This window comes from Panicum virgatum, chromosome 8K, assembly GCF_016808335.1.
Source record: "Panicum virgatum strain AP13 chromosome 8K, P.virgatum_v5, whole genome shotgun sequence".
NCBI classification, from domain to species: Eukaryota; Viridiplantae; Streptophyta; class Magnoliopsida; order Poales; family Poaceae; genus Panicum; species Panicum virgatum.
Genome location: NC_053143.1, coordinates 48,632,771 through 48,654,048, shown reverse-complemented (window position 1 = coordinate 48,654,048; position 21,278 = coordinate 48,632,771). Strand labels below are relative to the sequence as shown.

The 21,278-nt window shown below is 45.9% G+C and overlaps 1 protein-coding gene across 1 annotated transcript; it reads left to right on the top strand.

Annotated features, from left to right (window-relative positions):
* The first annotated feature begins 17,504 nt into the window (after positions 1-17,504).
* Positions 17,505-20,493, top strand: LOC120645872 (disease resistance protein RGA5-like). Its single transcript, XM_039922594.1, has 3 exons — positions 17,505-17,736; positions 17,858-18,678; positions 19,038-20,493. The coding sequence occupies exons 2-3, from the start codon at positions 17,870-17,872 to the stop codon at positions 20,491-20,493; spliced, it is 2,265 nt and encodes a 754-aa protein (XP_039778528.1). The 5' UTR covers positions 17,505-17,736; positions 17,858-17,869.
* Positions 20,494-21,278: the final 785 nt, after the last annotated feature.

Below are 21,278 nucleotides of genomic sequence, written 5' to 3'. Positions count from 1 at the left end.
GTTGCTCGCAGATGACAAGTTCCTCTGCTTCGCCAGATCTTCAGATTAAACTGCTCGCCCATGCATAGTACGGATCAACTTGAACCGTGTGAGTGAATGAATCCTGGAAATTGCTGTCATACAGTAGCAATGTTATTTGCTTAGATTTGGTTGTTAAGCACTATTTGATGTCTTCCTTGTGCACGCATATGCCGTGTCTAAATTTTACTTCCTTTTTTGCAGTACTATAATGTTTCTAACATTAATAATGCGGTGCATGGGAAAGGCCGCGTGATGTGCCGGTCTCACGAACCTGCAACGGGCGGCCATGGAGGTCTGGAATGAATAAAACGCAAGGTTTTTTTTCCGGCGACAGAGTCGGGCCTAGATTTCACGCAAGGGTATATTCTATTGTAGAGTGTGGTCCAGTTGAGTGCAGTGATCTACTTCTATGTGGCTCTCGAAAGCAAAATCGTTTGCATAGATTTTATTATACTAGCCTATTAACATGTGCTCCTGCACGGCTAATTAAAATTAATATAAAAATAAGGTTTATAGCTAATAATTATAATTATCTATCTCGTGCTCTCTTTTATGTATTAAATATTCTAACACATATTTTAAAATATATATTTATTATTATCAAGTTGCAATATATTTCATGCATCTCACATCCATGTGTATTTGATATATATGTTTAATTGAACTATTTATTTATGAGTTGGTATTCTTATCTCCAGCATCCTATGTGAATGCATGGTGACACATGACATGGGTAATATTTTATATAAACATTAATATAAATAATATATTAATATTTTAGAGGATTACTTTAGTCTATTTTCATAACGGCAGCGTTGTGTAATTTATTAGAAAAAATAACAGATCCAATGACTATTATGATAAGAGTTGTTGGATGGATGACTTGATGTTTATGATTTTTGTGAAAATTTCTAGAATTTCTCTATTTTTTTAGAATGTCCACTTAGGATCCTAGGCGGTTTGTATTTATCTTCAAGAGTCTACTCCTTCCGTTCCGGAAAGTGAAGAGGGAGAGAGATGTAGGGTGGGGCCTACATGGCAGAACTGCCACGTCACGGTCAATGTAGTCAAAACCATCGCCACATCAGCGCTATGCCACCTAAAACGAGCATAGGTGTCAAAGTTGCATGATATTAGAACTTAGAGTGTCTATTGTACCCGGTTTTGTAGTTGGGAGTCAAAGTTAGACAAATCCAATAGTTGAGGTGTCAAAAATGAATTTTTTCCTTTATTAATAAAGCATACTTGGATAGCGTTGAAATCCATTTCAGTCAAATTTGAACGGCAAGGCCAACAGATCGGAGGTTTCTTTTGAACCTTCCACGTTCATTGAATTTTTTTAAATAATAAAAATTTTGATAGGTAATTGCAGAAATAAATGTCGAATAAAAATAAATGCAAATATTGGTGTCTGTCGGCCCTTCAAAAGCCAACAGGAAACCTAGGAGCTATCCAAAAACCGATAGGTACTTATCGGCTATAGAAGGGCCGACTAGTGCTACCACATCAGTAGCAGCCGCGTGGCCTCACGCCAGCTAGACCTGTCGGCGCGATAGGGGACCTATCGGCCACGCAAGAGCTGACAGGTCTATCAGACCGATAAGGGCACCAATCGGCCGCTTAGTAGCCGATAGGGGTATCGGCTCATTTACCCTCCATCTTCTACCCCGGCCCTCCATTCACCACGCCTCCTCTTTACTGCCGACTCCTACCACTACAACATAGATGACATTCTGCGAAGAATTTCTCGTGACGATAGAGCTATTCGTCATTGAATACTTCTGTTTGTGATGTTTCCTAGGAGTCAATACATTTTAGTGACGAAAATGCAGTCTGTGTCACTAAGACTAATAAAAAATCGTCATAACCAATTCCATTGCCACATTTATGACAAAATTTATGACAATCCTAGTTCGTCATAATTGTTTTAAAAATTAATGCTTATGTCATCCTTGTTAGTATGCCCGGCGCAGCCAACATGCGGGGTGGCTTCCATTGCCATTTGATTATGTGGGACTGACACGCACTGCTAGGTTCTACACGTACACAAATATTTATTTAAAAGGTAAGTGTGACCCACTAACCATTCGATGTGAGTTAAGGGGAAAATCTAACCCAAAATGAAATATTAAAGATAGATGTGAACTTTGTAAAACTTAGAGATGGGATGAGAAATATAATTAATAATAAAGTACAAGAAATTGTTAACGAGGTGCTGACCTCGGCGTAACCACTATGCGCCGATTGTATTTCGTTAGCTTTAATTTTTACCTTTATTTTTTTAGGGTTAATTCTTTCTATAGTTCCTGCAGCCTCCCTATTGAAAGCAAAGGACCAACCATTCATTGTAAATAGTGCATTTCGTTAATTGTGCCATGAAAAATATTCTAGTTCGGAAGCAGGAATCCCGGCCTTTTCCCCGTGCTGAAAGCCCACATGGAAATCGGCCCTGGGCCATTTGGAAACCCACGAGAAGGTGTCTAACCCTCCCGATCCCAGGGACCGGGCGTCACTTCCTCATCGTGAGCGACGCATCTGAGGCCGCCGCCTCACCTCCGCCTCCGCCTCCACGTCCAGGCGCCGCTACCCCTCCGTCCCTTCATCCTCGTCGGTGGCTCCTGCTCCGCCACCCCTCCGCCGCTCGGCCTCCCCGTCGCTGCAACCGCTCGGCCTCCTCGTGGATCTGCAGCAGCGCCTCCAGCTCGGCCTCCGGCCGCCGTCGCTCCGCCCCTCCGCCTCCCCGTCCAGGTTATGCCGCCCCGTCCTACCGCTGCGTCGTCCGCCTCCCCCAACTGCCGGTCCCCCACCTCCCCGTCCAAGATCCGGCACCGCGCTACAGTCCTTCGTCGCCTCCGTCTCCTGTCCGACTGATGGTGGCGGAACCTTGGTGCACAATTCCCCCTGCAGCGGCTCCTGGTTCCGGATGTGCAGTGGCTACACATTGTACAGTCAAGTGGTTAGTTATCTTCGGCCATAATCTCCAATCAAATTTGATTTTTGTCATTTAAACCAGTTAATCTTGATGTATATTATGCTTGTTTCCCCCCCCCCCCCCCCCCCCCCCCCGTTGATTACATGGATCCATCTCCGATCTGTGTGCTTGGCAGTATGTCATGTTTTATCTTTTTCTTTTTGTATCCCTCGGGTCTGTATGTATTGGATTTATAGTTCGTGATATTAGCGTAACCCAAGTTCTTCTGCATGTGATCCTTATACAGATTCTTATCCTCTGGTTTACATCTATAGGTGAATAAACATCTGCAGTACTGTTGAGATGTGCCTGATATATTGCCATCAACGTTAGATGTCTGTAACTGCAATGTTCACAAAAGGAGGTTCTGCTTTTATGTTCTCTTTCCTTGCAGGCAATAATGGATACGAGATGCAAGATCACAGGTACATATTAAACTATTGGAATTTACTTCTATTTTAATTCAATTGCTTCTTTTGTTTCAAAAGATTTAATTGTTTCTAAAAATTGTTTCAGATTCATTTGATTAATTCTGGCCACCTACAAGAGATGTAACTTTCTGTTTGTCTTGGAGCCTGTCAATTTTTTGCCTCTGTTGTTTAATGACAAGTCAAGTGCAAAGTATAGTGCTACTTGCATAATAGATTTTATTTACTAAAGGCAAGAGTATATACGCTGTTTTGGATCTAGTTGCTCGAAGTGTCATATTGACAATAATTTGACTGTGCACAGTCCGCTCTATCAAAGTAACATTTTTTATAGAAAATTTTATGACTTAATAATATAAGTGAACTACATTGAATAATATCTAAATTAACCATTCCTTATACTTTTTGAAAGAAATCGTATATTTGAATGCTTGTGCTTACATGTTTGTGCTTCATTTTTGTTTAGGATGATTATTCAAATAAATATAGATAGCGAAGTTTCTTCAATAAGAGTTTTCCTTCAAAATTTGAAAATCTAGGAATCTAGTGTTCATTCAGACAAGGACATTTCTATTTCAGCTTTAGAATAGAGATTTGGCTGATGCAGAGTGAACTTGAACAGAGAGTCGTCAGTTTGCCAGGTAACTATGATCACACTAGTTCTGGATGAGGACTTCGTGTAGTCCTTTAGTAGAAAGATGTCTTACAAAGATCAATTCCTACTATCTGAAAAAATGGTAGAAAGATGTCTTACAAGTAACTTCAGAGATTAATTACTATCTACTTTCTATTTCTATGAACGCAATGAGCATGGTTTTAGAATGAACTGTTGGTTTTAATTTCAATAGAAATTTAGATAGTATTTTTTAACAAAAGAAAATGTTATTAAATACTGTAATATGTGCTTACTGGAGCATCATATATTTTCATGCAGGACAAATGTATTGGCACTGGGTACGCACAGTGCGGGAAGCCTACGGTACTGGGTACGCCCTTTTTTTTACAAATGTATTGACACTGTAGGTATTGAGATGATTCCAAGGATGAAGTATGGAAACACAAGAAAGTTTACCCATTTCAGATGTCATGTATATTTTACTTCTAGTCTGGAATATTGTATATATTGTATACCATCCCTCTCTCTATCATTTTCTTCCATGTACAGAACAACTTATTGAATGGAAATATATGGTATATTTTATAATGAATCAAATCGTCATAATGGAGGTGCCACAACATATCCTAGTCATTGCCACATCATATGGGATAAAAAATTTATGCCGTTTTCTATCCTACGTGGCACATGTATAGTCATCTAAGCACTCAGTTTTGTGACGTTTCTTGGTATTGATTATGACGAAAAATGAGTGTCACAAATTAGTGACGATAGAATAATCGTCATAAGATTTACGATGAAAATATATGTTTTTGTTGCAGAAGACCTTTTATGACATGGTATAGGCGACGAACTGATTTTCGTTACGCAAATGTCACAGATTATGAAAGACGACAAAAATACCACTTTCAGTGACATAAATAAAACGTCGCAGAAGCCCAAATGTGTTGTAGTGTACCGCCGGTCACCGCCCCTGCACACGCCGGTGCCACCACCGCCCCTCCAAACGCCGTTGCCCCCGCCGCCCCTCCACACGCCGCTGCCAGCCCCCGCATCTGCATTTTAAGCGGGCTGGGTGCCGCACCACTCCAGCCCGTGGCCCCCGAGCCGGCGGCCCTGACCACCTCATGCCGGTAGCAGCGCGCGTAGGAAGCGCAGGCCGGTCCACTCCCACGCTCTCGGGAGCGCGGCCCCCGCAGTTGTCTCCATCCAGTCACCGGTGAGTTTCTTTATTATGTCTTTTTCAATTGCAGTCAGGATACAATAATATATATTTGTGCTTTAGTTAGTTTAGGATTATTGTAATATTATATAATTATTTAGATGAATAATTTAGTATTAGACTAGAAGAATAGATTTGTATTGCATATGATTTAGTTTGTTTAGTAGAATAGTTTAGTATGAGAATAGTATAATTCATTATTTCATGATGTTAGTTTTGACTGTGCAGGTCGTTCGCTAAATCGTGAACATGCATAGACGAGTATTGAATATTTAATGTCGGTGCAAATTAAAGAAACATAGCAGCATAGGGATTTTAATTTAAGAACAGGATTGTAGCAGCAACGTTTTTAGTTTAAAGAAATAATAAGTAGCTGGATGTGGTGTCTAATGTCAGATCATGTGATGCATTAGCAAGGATGAGTTCGGAACTAGTAAATATCAGAGTTCATCATGGCAAATGATTCATCAATTATTGTGAATCTGGGGTAGATTTATATCAGTTTCAGTACGTAGATACAAGTGTGACCAATCCGTTACAGACGCGACATGCGGATGTCTTAGGTTGGTTGCATAATTTTCTGCAAATGGACTCATTACACTGGAGGATGAAAGTTAGTGGTGTAGTTCCAAGAAAGCGTAAGCACGGTTGGCAGTGGGAACTATACGAGATGAGGAACTCGAAATGTTGGCGTGCATTTGTGGATATGGCTTTGCACAAAATTAAATCCCCCTTGTTGTGCTTGTTTAGCAAGAAATGGCTAATGACAGTCAAGGGGGCAGTAGCATGAGCCATGTCAATCGTGCAACAGAGATAGTCGCTGAAACTGAGTGGCCCCATGAAAATGCTATTGCAGAGGAGCACGAGGCACAACCTGTGGTCCATGAATAAGTCCTGCATGAAGTTGAAGGTGTGGAAGAATTTGGCGGTGAAATGAATGCTGATCAGGGGGAACTGGATGCGATGATTCTTGATCAGATGGAGCTGGATGACGAGGAGTACCGAACCTTTGTTGGAGGTCGAGATGGTAGAGTTTTTGAAAATGGAAGTACCATCCTTGAGAACTGGGGTGACTTTGCAATGGATGGGCTCACAGTTAACAATAGGCATGACAGTAACTGGGTGTATAGTCAATGGGAGATCACAAGAGGTCAACTATTTCATGATAAGGTGCACCTGCAGCATGCAGTTAAGAAGTGGGCTTTCTCAGCGAAGAAACCATTCAAAGTGATTATTTCCAACCCGAGCACATATGATGTGAAGTGTCTCGCCCCTGGATGCCCGTGGTGGGTTCACAGCTATCTGCCGAAGGGGGAGAGCAACTTTGTGGCTTCGATCGTTGTTGGGAACTCATGCAAGCTTTTTGGCACCATTGTCAAGCACAAAAACATGACAGCACAGTTTGTGGCTAATGTGATGTTTGGAGAAATTGTGAAGAAAACTTCCATGTCTCCTTTCCAGATTATGCTTGCTATATCTAATAGGTACACATATGAAATATCCTATGATATGGCACGGCGAGCGAAGCAGAAGGCACTTGAGTGGGGTTTAGAACTATTGATGGCCATTATTTTACATTTTGACCGCCAACTTCTCCGAAATAAATTAAGTTTTACACCATGTTCCATACATATTTTTCTTAATTCTAATGAGTTCCACAAGTTTTGGATGAGTTGTGCTTTCAGGAAAAAAATGTACCAAAAACGAACCAAAATTGACAAAATGTCCTTGCTCCACATACACTGTCACGTCTTCGATCCAGGAGCAAAGTAACACACTTGCAATGCTCCTGAGCCGTGGATTGGATGTCGGTTTGATCAAAAGGACCGAAACGCTTCACCATGGATCAAAGGACCCACAAATCATCAAGAACATGTGTAAAACTCATTGATCCACCACCTTGGACAATCCTCAAGCGTTGATGTGCAACGTCGGTAAAACGGAGGGCGAGATGGCATGGAAGATAGGTCGACCAGCCTTGATCAGGCCGCCGGCCTAGCAACCACGTGCTTTGGACCGGGGCAACAGTCAACCGCCTGCAGGAGCAAATCTAGGCCGTCCAAAAGAAGGTCGGTGCCAAGTGGCACCAACCCCAGGCCGGCCGGCCTAGGAGAGGCCGACTGGCTCCACTTTTCAGCCTCCCGGCTGCCTCCTTCGCGTGAAAGCTACGTCAATTGCCAAAGTTGCTTACAACCGACGCACCGACCATTTACTGACCTTGAGCTACTATAAATAGGCCCCTCATCCTCACTTGTAAACACACATTCAAGGAGCTCTTCTCTCTTCATTTTCTAGACTAGGTTAGTAGCTTGGGAGTTAGAGTCAAGTCGAGCTGGTCTCGAGACTCCGGAGTCGTCGAAAGTCTTGTATGGCTATTGTATCTTTCTTTTGACTTCATCAATATAAGTTATCTTTTTTATCTTTTAGAGTCAGCTTTACTTTTTGTATTTATTTACCTTTCCAAGTGCTTAGCTTGTGTGCGGAAGTAAACTCCTCTAGCTTAGGCTTTGTTCTCTGCCTAGTTTTATCAGGATCTTTCCTTACATGTTTTTTCGGCTGGACTAGCGAGCTCAATTTAGTTCTCTAGGTTGAGGGGGATTTCTCTTGAAGGCCTCAAGAGAAATTCTAACACTGAGTGCGCCACTCATCACCAACTTGCTAGATGATGAAGTTTTCTCCACCGAGCTTGAAGCCCTATGGGAGCTCTAGTTCGACAGCTCTTTCTACATGGATGCTGATCTTGATAGCACCCCCAAGCGAAGAGCTGGAGAAGGATTGGTGTTCAATAACCCACAAGGGGGAGTAAGGTATCACTCATTCTCCCTTCTAAAAGCACAATGCTCCAACAATGAGGTGGAGTATGAGGCGCTTGTCTTTGGGCTTCTCCTAGCCCTATCGATGGAGGTATGTTCTCTGCAAGTTCATGGAGACTCGCAGCTCATTGTTCAATAGGTCAATGAAGTCTATGAAGTTTGGAAACCGGAGCTGGTGCCATACTATCAAGTAGCCCGGAAGCTCATGGCAAAATTCAAGCACGTTGAGGTTGTTCACATCCCACGAAGCAGGAGGGCATCAGCCGATGCCTTGGTGAAACTTGCTGCAGCACTTTTCCTTCCTGAAGGGGAAGCTGCACAAGTCACTGTCAAAGAGAGATGGCTTCTCCTCACCCTCATGGAGCTCATCCCAGAGGAGTATGAATTCAACACTATCACGACCAACGTCATTGAAGAAGGCGATTGGCTCACACCCTTCCTCGACTACTTCAAACATGACACCCTTCCTGATGATCTGGTGAAGAGGTACCAACTGCAGACTCCTCTCCTACGCCTACAAGGTTGGCGTCCTCTACAGCAATCCTATGGATAGGAGGTCCTACTTCGATGCATCAATCGACATGAAGCTGACCAAGTCTTGAAGGAGATGCACCATGGAGTCTGCGGAGGACATTAAAGTGGACCTAAGATGTATCATGTCATCCGGTTAGCTGGATATTATTGGGCCAACATCATGGCGGATTGCCTAAGGGTGGCTAAAACCTGCCATAGTTCCCAAATCAATGGCAACTTCGAGCACCAACCACCGATTGCTCTTCATCCAACGGTCCCCTTGTGGCCGTTCGATGCATGGGGCATTGAGGTCATCAGCCCCATTGACCCCCCTTCATCATCAGGTCACCGATTCATCCTTGCTGCAGCGGACTACTTCTCTAAGTGGGGGGAAGATGTAGCATTGAGCAAGGTGAAGAGTGACAATGCCACCAACTTTCTAGAGCGACACATCATATACCGCTTCGGAGTTCCACATCGCATCATCTCTGACAATGCCAAGGCCCAGGTCAGGTAAGATGCATAGGTTCATGGAGAAATACAAGATCAAGTGGAACTATTCCACCAGCTACTATCCTCAAGCAAACGGGATGATCGAGGTGTTAAACAAGACGCTCGGCAAGATCCTAAAGAAGATGGTGCACAGACATAGAAGAGATTGGCATGACCGCCTCTTTGAAGATCTATGGGCAAACCGCGTCACAGTCTGTACCCCAACTCAAGCCACCATACTCTCTTGTTTGTTTTTTGATGGGGCTACTCTCTTGTTTGTGGGTGTGAAGTAGTTTTGGCCCTGGAGATCCAGCTACCGTCACTACGTGTGGCTCTTTGTGATGGTCTCACTCAAGATGAACATATCCGGCGTCGTTTTCAGGAGCTCTATTCCCTAGAAGAGGTGCATCTCCATACCGTACAAGACTTGGATCTGTATCAGCAAAACATGGCCCGACCTTACTCCACTGATGGCATTTCCTTGGACAGGAGATACTTGACGGGATATGTCAGGATGATGGCGACATCTGACAGGACTGCACCCTCTTTATCTCTTCTCTTCTCCACAGCTTGCTCCAGTAGAGTTTTCACTTCTGCTATATGCTTCTCTAGCTTGTTGGCATTGACGCACTGCGAGTTGACAACATCATTGCAAGTGCTAAGGTACTGAGAGTAGGTGCCCTCGCACTCTAGGAGTCCTACCTCGTGTTGCCTAGCAGATTTCGCAAGTTGCTCATACTCTGAATCTTGCTTCACATACTCCACAGCCTGTGTTGAAGCTTGCTATAACTAAGAGGTAGCCTTCATGCGCACAGAATCCAGGGCCTCGTGTCCCACCAACCCGCATTGTATCTCATCATTGTCTTCAATTAAGGCGGCGTCTAGCTTCTCCAAGTACAAGCGCGCCTTCTTTTCAACCAGATTGGCGGGTTCCACAGTAGTGGAAGTGCCCTCCAGGCATGTCGCTATGGCCCCCAGACAGGAAATGAGCTGGCCCAAACTCTCCGGACACACTCCCTTGTAATTATGCACACAATAAGGGACGTACATCTAGATGCGGCGTGCAGCAATCTCCTTGTCAATGGATCTTCTTTCAGGAGGTGCTGAATATCCTTTAGCTCAATGTGGATGCCGCGCACAAGGAAGTGTTCACGCTTCGACCCAGTTGGAAGATCAAGAGCGAGATACTACTCAGCCCTGGCTTGGGGATGAGTGTGGTCGGCGAGGCATTGCGGACGCTTGAGGTCTAGCTACAAGATACGTGTGTCTGCTTTGATTTTGATCCCCTCTCTTCTCCGCAACTTGCTCCACCAGAGCCATCACTTCGGCTATTTGCTTCTCTAGCTTGTCTGCACTGACATACCGTGAGTTGACGACATCATTGCAGGTGTTCAGGTGTTGAGAATAGGTGTCCTCTTGCTCCAGGAGTTTTGCCTCGCATCGCCTTGCGGACTTCGCCAGTTGTTCATATTCTATGGCCTGTGCGAAAACTTTCTGCAACTTGGATGTGGCCTCCAAGCACGTGGAATACATGGCCTCGCGTCCCATCAACCTGCGTTGTATATCATCATTGGCTTCAAAGCAGCATCCAGCTTCTTCAAGTATGAGTGCCCCTCCTCTTAGCCGGATTGGCAGGTCCCTCGGTAGTGGAAGTGCCCTCTAGGCATGTTGCCAAGGCTTCCAGATGGTAGATAAGCTGGCTAAAACTCTTTGGGCATGTTCCCTTGTAATTACGCACCCAATAAGGGACGTACATCCTGATGCGGCGTGCAGCAATCTCCTTGTCAATGGGATCTTCTTTCAGCAAGCGCTGAATATTCTTCAGCTCAATGTGGATGCCGCGCGCACTGAGGATTTCATGATCTGACTCAGCTGGAAGATCAAAAGGGAGATGCTCCTCAGCCTTGGATTGGGGATGAACAAGCTCAGCAAGGCACTATGTACACTTAATCCCGTCTCTTCTCCGTAGGTTGCTCCATTAAAGCCTTCACTTGTGCTAAATGCTTCTCTAGCTTGTCGGCACTCACACGCTGTGAGTTGATGGCATCATGGCAGTTGTTTAAGTGTTGAGAGTAGGTGTCCTCTTGCTCCAGGAGTTCCACCTCACGCCACCTTGCAGACTTCACCAGTTGTTCATATTCAGCAGCCTGTGCTGAAACTTTCTGCAACTCAGAGGCAGCCTTCAAGCACGCAGAATCCATGGCCTCGCGTCCCATCAACCCGCGTTGTATATCATCATTGGGTTTGACAAAAGCAGCATCCAGCTTCTTCAAGTATGAGCGCGCCTCCGCTTCAGTCGGATTCGCATGTCCCTCCGTAGTGGAAGTGCCCTCTAGGCGTGTCACCAAGACCTCCAGACAAGAGATGAGCTGGCTTAAACTCTCTGGGTAGGCTCCCTTGTAATTACACACCCTATAGGGGACATACATCCTAATGCGGCGTGCAACAATCTCCTTGTTAATGGGATCTTCTTTTAGGAGGGTCTGAATATCCTTTAGCTCAATGTGGATGCCACGCAGAAGGAAGTGTTCACGCTCCGAGTCAGTTGCATGATCCAGAGCGAGATACTCCTCAGCCTTGGCTTGGGGATGAGTGTGGTCGGCGAGGCACTGCAGACGCTTGAAGTCTAGCTCCGACATATGTGCATTTGCTTTGGTCTTGATCCCCTCTCTTCTCGACAGCTTGCTCCACCAGAGCCTTCATTTCTGCTATATGCTTCTCTAGCTTGTCGGCACTGACGCGCTGCGAGTTCACAGCGTCATTGCAGCTATTCAGGTGTTGGGAGTGGGTGTCCTCTTGCTCTAGGAGTTCTGCCTCACGCCGCCTTGCGGACTTCGCCTGTTGTTCATATTCTACAGCCTGTGTCGAAACATTCTGCAACTCAGAGGCAGCCTTCAAGAATGCAGAATACATGGCCTCACGTCTCATCAACTCGTGTTGTATATCATCATTGGCTTCGACAAAAGCAACATCCAACATCTTCAAGTATGAGCGCGCCTCCTCTTTTGCCGAATTGGTAGGTTCCTCAGCAGTGGAAGTGCCCTCTAGATGTGTCGCCAAGGCCTCCAAACAGGAGATGAGCTGCCTCAAACTCTCTGGGCACGCTCCCTTGTATTTATGCAGCCAATGGGGGACGTACATCCTAATGTGGCGTGCAGCAATCTGCTTGTCAATGAGATCTTCTTTCAGGAGGCGGTGAATATCCTTCAGCTCGATGTGGATGCCATGCGCATTGAGGCGTTTAGGCTCTGACTCGGCTGGAAGATCAAGAGGGAGATGCTCCTTAGCCCTAGCTTGGGGTCAAACGAGCATGGCGAGGCACTACAGATGCTTGAGGACTAGCTCTGAGATACATGCGTTGGCTTCGGTCCTGATCCCATCACTGAACCGCAGCTTGCTCCATCAGAGCCTTCACTTCTACTATATGCTTCTCTAGCTTGTCGGCACTTACGCGCTGTGAGTTGACAGTGTCATTGCAGGTGTTCAGGTGTTGAGAGTAGGTGTCCTCTTGGTCCAGGAGTTCCGCCTCGCACCACCTTGCGGACTTCGCCAGTTGTTCATATTCTACAGCCTGTGCTAAAACTTTCTACAACTCGGATGCAGCCTTCAAGCATGCGGAATCCACGGCCACGCATCCCATCAACCTGCATTGTATATCATCATTGGCTTCGACAAAAGCAGCATCTGGCTTCTTCAAGTATGAGCGCCCCTCCTCTTAGCCGGATTGGCAGGTCCCTCACTAGAGGAAGTGTCCTCTAGGCATGTCGCCAAGGCCTCCAGACGGGAGATGAGCTGGCTCAAACTCTTTGGGCATGTACCCTTGTAATTACACACCTAATCGGGGACGTATATCCTAATGCGGCGTGCAGCAATCTCCTTGTCAATGAGATCTTCTTTCAGGAGGTGCTGAACATCCCTCAGCTCAATGTGAATGCTGCGCGCATTGAGGCGTTCATGCTCTGACTCATCTAGAAGATCAAGAGGGAGATGCTCCTCAGCCCTAGCTTGGGGTCGAACAAGCTCGGCGAGGCACTACAGACGCTTGAGGACTAGCTCTGAGATATGTGCATCAGCTTTGGTCTTGATCCCATAACTTAACCGCAGCTTGCTCCACTAGAGCCTTCACTTCTACTATATGCTTCTCTAGCTTGTCGGCACTGATGCACTGCGAGTTGACAGTGTCATTGCAGGTGTTCAGGTGTTGAGAGTAGGTGTCCTCTTGCTCCAGGAGTTGTGCCTCGGGCCGCCTTGCGGACTTCGCCAGTTGTTCATATTCTGCAGCCTATGCCAAAACTTTCTGCAACTCGGAGGCAGCCTTCAAAAGCGCAGAATACATGACCTCGGATCCCATCAAGCCGCGTTGTATATCATCATTGGCTTCGACAAAAGCAACATCCAGCTTCTTCAAGTATGAGCGATCCTCCTCTTCAGCTAGATTGGTAGGTCCCTCAGCAGTGGAAGTGCCCTCTAGACGTGTCGCCAAGGCCTCCAGATGGGAGATGAGCTAGCTCAAACTCTCTGGGCACGCTCCCTTGTAATTGCACACCCAATAGGGGACGTACGTCCTGATGCGGCGTGCAGCAATCTCCTTGCCAATGGGATCTTCTTTCAGGAGGCGCTGAATATCCTTTAGCTCGATGTGAATGCCGCGCGCATTGAGGCGTTCATGATCTAACTCGGTTGGAAGATCAAGAGGGAGATGCTCCTCAGCCCTGGATTGGAGACGAACGAGCTCGGCGAGGCACCGCGGATGCTTGAGGACTAGCTCTAAGATATGTGCGTCGGCTTTGGTCTTGAACTCCTTGGATCGCTCCAGGAGCATCTGCACGGCCTGTTCCTTTGTTCTCTCAAGCTCGGAGGGAGAAATTAAACCGGCCAGTCATCAACGTTCTTGTTAACTGCAGAGTTAATAGATACATAAGCAAGCTAAAACTCTACGGAAGAGATAGAAACGAGTAGATTTGAATATTTTCCAACCTTTGTTATTTCCTGCCTCACCACCTAGTTGTGCAGGCGATCTCCCTCCGGAAGGCTCCTTGATTGGAGCAGACGCTTGACAAGGAAGACTCGCCACGCTGCTGGCAGGAGGAGCAGGAGCCTCAGAGACATGAGTTGGGGCCGACGAACGTGCTGGCCGCTGTCAAAGGCGCCACTATTGAGGCCGAAGATGGGGCCAAAACCTGAAGCTGTCATGGAACTTGAAGCTGGCCTGCGCCACCACGGACTTGTGAATCTCGGGCGGCATCCAGGTACAACATTAAGTCATCCAATGAACCATTGTCTGAAAATAAGTGCTCGGGCAGCTCAAAGATGGACACGAGGCTATCCAAAGTCACATCCTCGGGCCGCTTATAGAGAGTACATAAAAGGAATTCACTCCCAAAATCCTACAAAGAAAAGGGATTACGAGACGACACTTACATCTGAGCAAAGTGGAAGATGGTCAAAGTTAGGCAACCCGTTCATCCCTGCTGGCTGGGCGGCTTTATCCTGAATAAAAAAAATGCAATTAGGAAGGATGCATGGCAGTGTGGTGCTCCTCCGTTCAGATCACATTAGCTCAGAAGTGAGTTACCTTCCGTACGGCCGCATGCCCGCATGTGTCTGGTAGGTGTACTGAAGTTTCCGAAGGGTTCAGCTTGATGGATATGCCAGGGAACGAGGAGGCAAAAAATCTAGGCGGTGCAACCAATGCATCTTCCTGAGATTTAGTAGGGTGCGTAAGTTTAGACGAACCCTCAGGTGACTGGCTGGTAGATTCATTGTATCACGAGCACCTCCACCGCTGCTCGCTTTCTTCCCCTTCTTCCTCGAAGGAGCTTCTGTTGGGGACGACGGTCCAGAACTCCAGATGACTCATAGTTGAGTATGTTCTCATCAGCTATCATCATAACACCCTGATTGGGCAGATTGCCGTTCCACCGGCTACCAGGAGCACTCCTGTCGTTGCGCGCCCTCCTCCAGCTTGCATGTGCGTCGTCCTTGTCACTGATCATCCTCGTCCTCGTCACTGCTCATGGTGAGGCGCATGCGCGTCCTCCTTGCCGGAACCGCTCGGGCGCGATGATGATGGGACATTCACCTTCAACTCTGGCGGGCTCCTGGCCGCGCCGATTGGCGCGCGCGTCCCGGCATCAAGATCGCATCAGCTTGAAGAACCTTGATCTTCGCGGTCACCATATGGGACCTCCCTGAACGGGGCCTCTTAGCATGCCAATCCATCTCACGTTCGTTGTTATTGCGAGCCATCAATGCAAGTCTTGCAACGGAAAGCAGAGGAGAAATCAGCCGATAAAGAAAAAAGAAAATAAGGGAGATGAAACGGAAGCTCGAGTTGGCTTGCCTGTTGACGGGACATCGGCGGAGGCCTGACCTAACTTCCTTGTCGATGAAAACGTAAATCTCAAGCTCAGCCTAAAATGCAAGCAAAGGAAAGATTGTGCCATCGGTGGGATCTATGGGTACCGCGGGGCTGTATATATAACCGGCAAGTCCACATAGATTACAGCACTCCAAAAACTGTGTATATTTAGTCGATGCGTCGGACGTTACGGATTCTTCACCAATTCGAGTTCGGATCATGTTGTTTGATCGTGTGTCCATGACCGACATCCTCACCACGTACGGCCTCGACGGGTCAGAGCATCTCCAAGAGTTCCCAATCTTACTTCCCCATCTTTATTTTTTTGGAAAAAGAGAAAAAAAAACCTTCTCCAATAGTTCCCTATCCTAGTTCTCCATCTCCTAACAATTCGCAAATCCTCCTCTGCCATGCATAAAAATACGCACCCCATCACTCCTCCTTATCGCCCCGCCCAGCCGTGACGCCGAGACAGGGACGGCAGTCCACTCGCCGCCGGTGACCTCGCCGGCGATGAGGCCCAGTTCCATAGCAACCCTGTGCGACGACCAAACTCCTCCGACATCCTCTCCACCTCTCCTCCTTCCTGCGATGACCCACAGCGGCTAACTCTATGGCTGACAGCGACCAAGGCTCTGCTCGCGACGCCCAGTCATATCGAGGTCTTTCGGCCTCAAGCCCCCGCCTAAAAACCAACACAACCATCAGATTCAGCCACGGCCATCAGTCAGGCCTCCTGGAGAGCTGGAGCTCAAGCTCCACGGCAAACCTCCATGGCCGCGGCAATAAGCTGTGGCGAGGGTCGCATTCCGGCAACCTGAGGCACGAAACCTCCTGGATGAGATCCCCTAACACCATCTATGCTTTCTACTCTCCCTTCACCCAGAACAACATCCAAGCACGGGGAAGATCCAAGACTGTCTTGTAAATAGTTTTCAACTGGCTCGGATGGAGGGTTAATTTTGATAAAACTGAGGGACTCTTTTGCAAAAGTACCACAGTTGACCGGTAAGGGTTAGGTTTAACTTGAGTTGAATCTAATCTGGGCCACCCGATCTCGATCGGACGGCTGGGACGAGGCGGGCGGCGCTAGCGGCGGCGCAGAGCGCCGGCGGCGAGGTCGGGGCAGCGGCGCTTCGCCGGCGCAGGCCAAAAACGGCCATCCGGCTAGGAATTGACGCGCGGCTTGGACGGGGAGCATGCGCGCGACGCGGTGAACGCAACGGCGGGGCTTGCGCGGGGAGAAGTTGGGCCGGGAGAAAAAGAGAAGGAAAAGGGAGGGGCTGGGCCGGCTAGGCTGAAATCAAGGGGAGGAAAAAGAAGAGGCTTTGCATTTTTGAAACTAATTCAAACAATTCAATTCAAACTCAAATTCAGAGAATTCAAATTTGAACCGAACAACAAACAATAAAACAATACATTACAGCATGAATGCAACACTAAAACAACAACTTTATTTAATTTAAAAGACAATCAATTATTTTCTTTATACTAAATTCCCTGTGAAGAAAAATAAATGTTGAGAAAATTTTAAAACTATGAGAAAATTGTTGTTTTATTTTTAATTTTAATCACATCCTGAAATTCAAAAATTTCAGGGTGTGACAAAATGTTTCCTTCCATTGCCACTCAGCCGGATTCAGAGTTCATACTTCAGTGCATATGAAATGATATATGTGCGGAGATTTGTAAAGGGAAAGGATGAGCATCAGGGCAAGAAGATGCCATCTTCCACTAAGGCCCGCCTGTCTACTTCACTTTGGTCTAAGGAAAAGGAAGAAGATTCGTCTTGTGAGTGCACATGCTTTAAGCAAATCATATATGATCAATAAATACATAACATAGCTAAAGCCTATCTCACGGTGAGAAAAAAGAAGATTTCTTTTACCTCTGCAGCAACGTTGTCTTTTGCTAAAGTGGCAAGACGGACACAGCAGGACAGAACAGATGACCCATGCGTTGCTTTGAGAAAAAAGAAGGTTCCTTTAGTTGGTGCAAGGATGAAAGCAAAAGGCATTATGCCTAATTAAAAAACGCAGGTAAATGGTATTCTCCACCCCGCTTTTGCAAGAGCTTCCATTGTCATAGAGCTGCTTGCAGCAATTGGCCTGAGGTGTAGGACAGGCCCCAGTGGCCTTGTGTGTCTCTCTCGTCCATTATTTGCCTCCCCTGCGTACCATCAGGCTCTCCGTTCTCCCCCCACGACAGCAGCAACTTCTAGTCAATCAAGCTCGATCGGCGACGAGCTGCGGGCAGCCTGACCCGGCGAGGAAGTTCCATACCCGACCAGCATCGACCTGTGAGTGTCATCTCGCCATCTGTTGTTCTTTACAACTCTGCACGACACTGCTTATTGCTGCCCGCGAGGCTGTAATGAGGAACATACACAAAAATCTCAATCCTTGCACTCGTTTATTTAGGGGCAAAAAACCATGGAAGTCGTGACGGGGGCTCTGCCAAGCGTCATCACGAAGCTAGCTGGTCTAGCCGCCGGGGAGTACAACCTGCAGAAGGGGCTGAAGGGGGAGATCAAGTTCCTGCAAGAAGAGCTTGAGAGCGTGAAGGCTGCGCTGGAGGACATCTCCAGGACTCCGGCAGAGCAGCTTCCCAATAATGACAAGATCTGGTCCAGGAATGTGAGGGAGCTATCCTATGACATAGAGGATAGCATTGACACGTTCATGGTGGACTGCCATGGCAAAAGGCTTGGCAATCAACACGGGCTAAAAAAGGTCATTTATTGGAGCCTCAACTTGTTGATGCAGCCCAAGGTTCGCCATAATATTGCTAAAAAAGTCAGAGAGATCAAGAGCCGCGTCGTGGAGGTGCACGAGCGGCGGTGCAGGTATGAGGTCAACCTTGGTGTTGATAAACCTGTTACTGTCGACCCTCGTTTATTCACTCAATACACCGAGATGAAAGAGCTTGTTGGAATTGAAGAGGCAAGGGATGAGTTCATCAATAACTTTTTGACACAAGGGAATAACCTTCCCATGAAGCAAGGCAAGATAGTTTCAATTGTTGGATTTGGAGGCCTGGGAAAGACAACTCTTGCTAATGCAGTTTATGAAAAGATTAGAGCACAATTCGATTGTTGTGCTTTTGTTTCTGTGTCTCAAACTCCTGACTTGAAGAGATTATTCAAGGGCTTACTCAATGATTTTGGCAAGAGCATTAATGAAGAAATATTGGATGAGAGTCGACTCATAAAAGTACTCAGAGAATTCCTTCAGGACAAAAGGTATGAAAACACTCCTTTCGCCAATTTATACATATGAAGTTTTATCACATCTGCATGCACGGCTGCATTAAATGGTAGAACACCACCACTTAAGCTTTATCACATCATTATTAAGTGCAAATAATTCCCTGACGGGACTACATTTTGTTTTGGCAAAGATTCTGAGTGGACTTATTTTGTTCACAGACTTGCCAATCCAGCTACTCCCTATCTATTTTAATTTAGTTCAATCATTAAATCTCCAGTAGTGTTCCATGCCAGTTAGCTTAATTTGCATCTAGCTGGTATATGAACAATATTAGAACATTTTTCCATCCTAAAATCACAAGTTTTTTTGTTATAACTTGTGATATGTTTAGGTATTTCGTTGTTGTTGATGACATATGGGATATCTCAGTTTGGAAAAGGATTAGATGTGCTTTGCCTGATAATAATGTTGGATACACAATTATTACAACTACCCGTATTGCTGATGTTGCTGAACAAGCTGGTGGTCCTTACAAGCTGAAACCCCTTTCTTCAAACAACTCTCGGAAGCTATTTTTTAGAAGAATATTTGGAAACAAAAACAAAGACAACAATGAAGAAATAGAAAAATGTCCTGATGATGAACTTGCGGAAGTATCTGACAGAATACTAAAGAAATGTGCTGGTGTGCCCTTAGCAATTATTACAATGGCTAGCTTGCTAGCTTGCAAAGCAAGAAATAAACTGGAGTGGTATGAGGTGTACAAATCTGTTGGTACTGGCATGGAAAACAATATGGATGTGGAGAATATGAGAAAGATATTGTCTTTCAGCTATTATGAGCTGCCATGCCATCTAAGGACTTGCTTGTTATATTTAAGCAAGTTTCCTGAAGATTCTGAAATTGACAAGGAACGTTTGATAAGAATGTGGATAGCTGAAGGTTTTATCCAATGGGAAAAACAGGGGAAGAGTCCATTTGAAATAGGAGAGTTTTACTTCAATAAGCTCATAAACAGAAGTATGATCCAACCGATACAAGATCAATATGGCATGCTAAATAGTTGCCGCATACATGATATGGTGCTCGATCTTATCCGTTCCTTGTCAAGTGAGGAAAACTTTGTTACTGTACTGAGTGATATGGATAGCACATCTCCGTCAAATACGATTCGGAGGTTGTCCCTTCAAAATGGCAAGAAAAGTGACATAATAGCTCAAGCTACAAGAAACTTGTTGCAACGTGCAAGGTCAGTTGTTATCTTCCCAGCAGCCGTTGCTCAAGTGCCGGCTGCTGGCAGCTGCCGATTTTTACGTGTTCTGGATTTGGAGCATTGCAACCTTTCACATACTGATAGCCTTAAGTACCTTGGAAATTTATACCAGTTGAGGTACTTAAGACTATATTCTACGCATATTTCTCAGCTCCCGGAAGAAATAGGAAATCTACAATTTCTACAAACATTGGATGTAAGGAACAATCCTATTTCCATCTTGCCTTCAAGTGTTGTCGAGCTAAGAAATTTGATGTGCCTATACATTGACACGTCTACAAGAGTGCCAAATGGAATCGGAAACCTAACATGCCTTGAGCAGCTGTCACGGTTATGCATTGATGGCTCCACGATAAATATTATAGAAGAGTTGGGCCAGCTAACTGATCTGAGGCAGCTGTGTATTGAATTGGACGAGTGGAACGACAAGCTGTTGGAGTGCCTACACAAGCTACAAAAGATCCAGGAACTAGATATCTTCCATTTTGGTCAACGTCTGTGGGTTAGATTTGGTTGGTTAACAACTATTACGATGTCTGGCTTCTGCACACTTGGAACCTGGAGGCCTTCCTAGACGGCTCAATTTTACTCCCTTTTTTGCAGTACTGATGTTGCTCTCTGGCATCAATAATGCGGGGCGTGGGGAAGGCAGTGCAATATGCCGGCCCAAGGAGCCTGCAAACCCTGTATTGTAGGGTCTGTTGGTGTTGAGTGCAGCAGCTTGATCTCTTGAGGCTCTCAAAACCAAAATCTTTTGCTTATTTTCTGCGTTGTGTTTGTCCTGCCGCTCGTTCCTATTATTCTTCACGAGTGTTGCTTATGTGACGAAAAAGGTCAAGTAGTTATTTTGCGTGAGACTTCAGAGCATCGGTGCCGGAATGCATGGTTTTTTTGAGGAGTCAGGAATGCATGGTCGATCGCTCTGTTTCTTTCTAATACAGGGCAACTGATATAGCATTTCATTGCAACTAAGACGCCTGCTCTGTTTTGGTGCGCAACGAGAATATGAGATCACTAGATAGTAGTGATTCCCCATGCTCTGTTTTGGTGTGCTCTGTTCTAAGGATTACTCTAGTCTGCAGAACATGGTGCCGAAACATGAATGTCAGGTCAGCGGTCCCAGGTGTGCGGTCACCTTCTAGTTCTAGCAAAGATTGCACCCATTGCTTATTTTCTGCATTGTGCTCTGTTCATCTCATCTCATCTGTTATTATTGACGCATTGCATGGATAATTTGATGACCCCCTATGCTCTGTTCTGTGCATATCTCTGCTCCGACCAACCGACTGCCGGCAACACTCGTCAGGAGCGAACTGCCTGTATTATCATCCTTGCTGCTTAGCTTCTCTCTCACTTACA